The sequence below is a fragment of the Montipora capricornis genome, chromosome 1 (genome assembly GCF_036669925.1).
Source record: "Montipora capricornis isolate CH-2021 chromosome 1, ASM3666992v2, whole genome shotgun sequence".
NCBI classification, from domain to species: domain Eukaryota; kingdom Metazoa; phylum Cnidaria; class Anthozoa; order Scleractinia; family Acroporidae; genus Montipora; species Montipora capricornis.
Window position 1 is genome coordinate 34,779,977 of NC_090883.1, and position 2,500 is coordinate 34,782,476.

Genomic DNA, 2,500 nt, shown 5'->3' on the forward strand with positions numbered 1-2,500 from the left:
CCAAGTGTTTAAAACTGGCCAATGAGAGTGCACAATGTAATATGATCGCCATCACGCTATAACAGCCGTAGCGACGCAAAGAGGCGGAGCGCATCGGAAGATTATAAACAGCAGAACATTATTTGGAATTTATCCGTCAAAAATCGCGGTGCACGTGCGATCCCGGAGTGGAATTGATGTGATAGTGATCGATAGTGATTGAGATTCGGTCCGTTTCTTTGTGATGCGAGAGCAATTTGTGGGACGAGATCGCCACGAGTCACCGGTCTTGCTTCGCTTTATGAGGGAAAACGACAAACAACGACATCGTAAAAATTCGTAAGCCATAAACCCGTCTAAAACGGACACAATTTACGCTCCGATTGCACAGAAAAGACGAGGACAAGGGTATATAGAGGTAAGTAAAGTTTATTTCTATTTTTACAGCTTACTTTAGCAACTATAAGCTCAAATTTAATTTTCCCATACAAAGTCTACGAATCGTATACCGAGCTTGGGCTGCCTGTTACCAGATTAATCCACCCCAACATTTCCGAGGATAAGAAACTGTTCTAAGAGATCATAGAAATGTTTTCCCGAGAAGCTAAATATTTTGAGAAAGAGCCGATACAACGTAGATTTGATTTTAGTGGTGTACGATATTTCGGCTGGCCAAACAAGCCTTCTTCACATACAATGAGATTTGAATTCAAATACTAAGAGTAAGTGACTGTAAATAATAAACTGAAATCTAATGCGGTCAGTGTAAACCGCAGACTGCAGACTGCAGACTGGGGGGTAAAATGCAGACTGAGGTTATAATTTAACTGTTGAAAAAGCCCAAAGCCATTAGAAATGCTAACAGTTAAGCCTAAATATTGTTTTAGGCCTAATTAGGCCTAAGGTTAGCATTTCTAAGGGGTTTGGGCTTTCTCAACAGTTACGTTATAACCTCAGTCTGCCTTTTACCCCTGGTCTGCAGTCTGCAGTCTGCGTTTTACACTGACCGAATCTAATATGTTTCTTCGCGGATATTAATTAAGACCGTTTTAGAAGAGGCGATAGTTAGAAGAGGAAATCTCTCGCTCTTCTCAACAACAAAACCACCAGCTACTCAGACTACTAATTTGCCTGTTTCCCGGCCCTTAATTGGCCTTCTGGGTGGGTGTAGCTTTACATTAACTATGGCTACACTTGCTACCTGATTTGCCACTCTTCGAATGGAGGTAGCAAATCATGCATCCTATACCACGTAATAGACTATGCAACCGGCATTTGGTCAACGCACACGGTGAGGTTTCATCCGGGTCGTTCGACCAATGTGGAGCTTCGATCCAAAGTGGGTTCAAGAAATTGTGACAAAAATGATACGTGCCTGGGAGCTATAGTTGATAAATTTGGGCACCGTTGTCTCTGATGATCTCAATTCCATTTCATTTTCTCCTTGAAGTTGGATTTTGCAATCGGTTTCGTTTGCTTGATAACACGAATAAGTGATATTCTGAGAGACTTGCTTGGTTAAGAGCCTCAAGAAGTTCATTTGCATAGCAGGAGCCTTGTAGTCCATCTAAAAAATCAAAGAATATAAACCTCTTACTACTAACATAACCGAGCGCAGCGATTACAATTATTTAAAATTTGATTTGCTGTACACGGTTAGTTCTATTCACTGTTCAACAACGATTTACTTACTATTGGAGTTGGATGATACACTTGGCTAATCCACTGCTGTGGAGATAGTTCAGGTACCACAATCTATTGTAAACAGAAATAAACGGATTCCCCTTTTTATTTGGAGCATCGTTTCCATGTGTGTATAAAAAACAAATGTGTGAACTGATCTTTGACTTTTTTCAAATCAACTTTTGATTCATTACCCTGCTCAATTGCCAGAATGAAGAAAAGAAAACCTCTACACGAATCTCCTCGATATTATGTCACTTCCACACTTCCACCATCGGACAGGCGTTAAATTAAAACACTGGTTATAGCGGGTTTTCAGCAGGTTAAACCCCCGTCTACACGAGCAGTTAATTTTATGTGACATCTGTATTTGCTGAAAAGCTGACGTGTTACCTTTTATTTGACAGATTAAAAAATAAAAATTGTCACATACGAAACATTGGTCATGTAGACGAATCGTCGCACAAAATGTGGCAAATTCCTGCCTCGTAGCGAGTGCCATTGGTGAACGATCAGGCAACCTCGTCTCGTTTCTTCTTTGTCCCTGCTGTCCAAAGGCATTGCTGACCCACTTATATGGGAATTGTCAACAATTATTCCTTGTGCTATCTACACGATCAAATGTATTTGCCACATACAGTTGTCACTTAAAAGTTGCTCGTGTAGATGGGGCTTAAGAGTTTATTATTTGTCCAAAGTTCTGGACTACGTCGAGGCGATCCGTGCAGAGGTTTCCTTTCATTCTCGCTAGCGAGCGAAACTAAGGAAACCTCAGTGCCAAGCAGGGTATTCATTCATTGACCAGGATAACAATTCTCTTCGATCTTCAGCGGTTAAA

General features: G+C 40.9%; 1 protein-coding gene across 2 annotated transcripts in view; it reads right to left on the reverse strand.

Moving 5' to 3' along the window:
* Positions 1-2,500, reverse strand: part of LOC138040184 (collagen alpha-2(I) chain-like) — an 89,605-nt gene that overhangs the window by 1,426 nt on the left and 85,679 nt on the right. For both annotated transcript variants that reach the window (XM_068885966.1, XM_068885959.1), the window contains exons 69-70: positions 1,672-1,734; positions 1,355-1,546 (exon numbers count right to left, since the gene is read on the reverse strand). In XM_068885966.1, the coding sequence (XP_068742067.1) occupies positions 1,355-1,546; positions 1,672-1,734 (255 nt within the window). The remainder of the gene's footprint in view (positions 1-1,354; positions 1,547-1,671; positions 1,735-2,500) is intronic.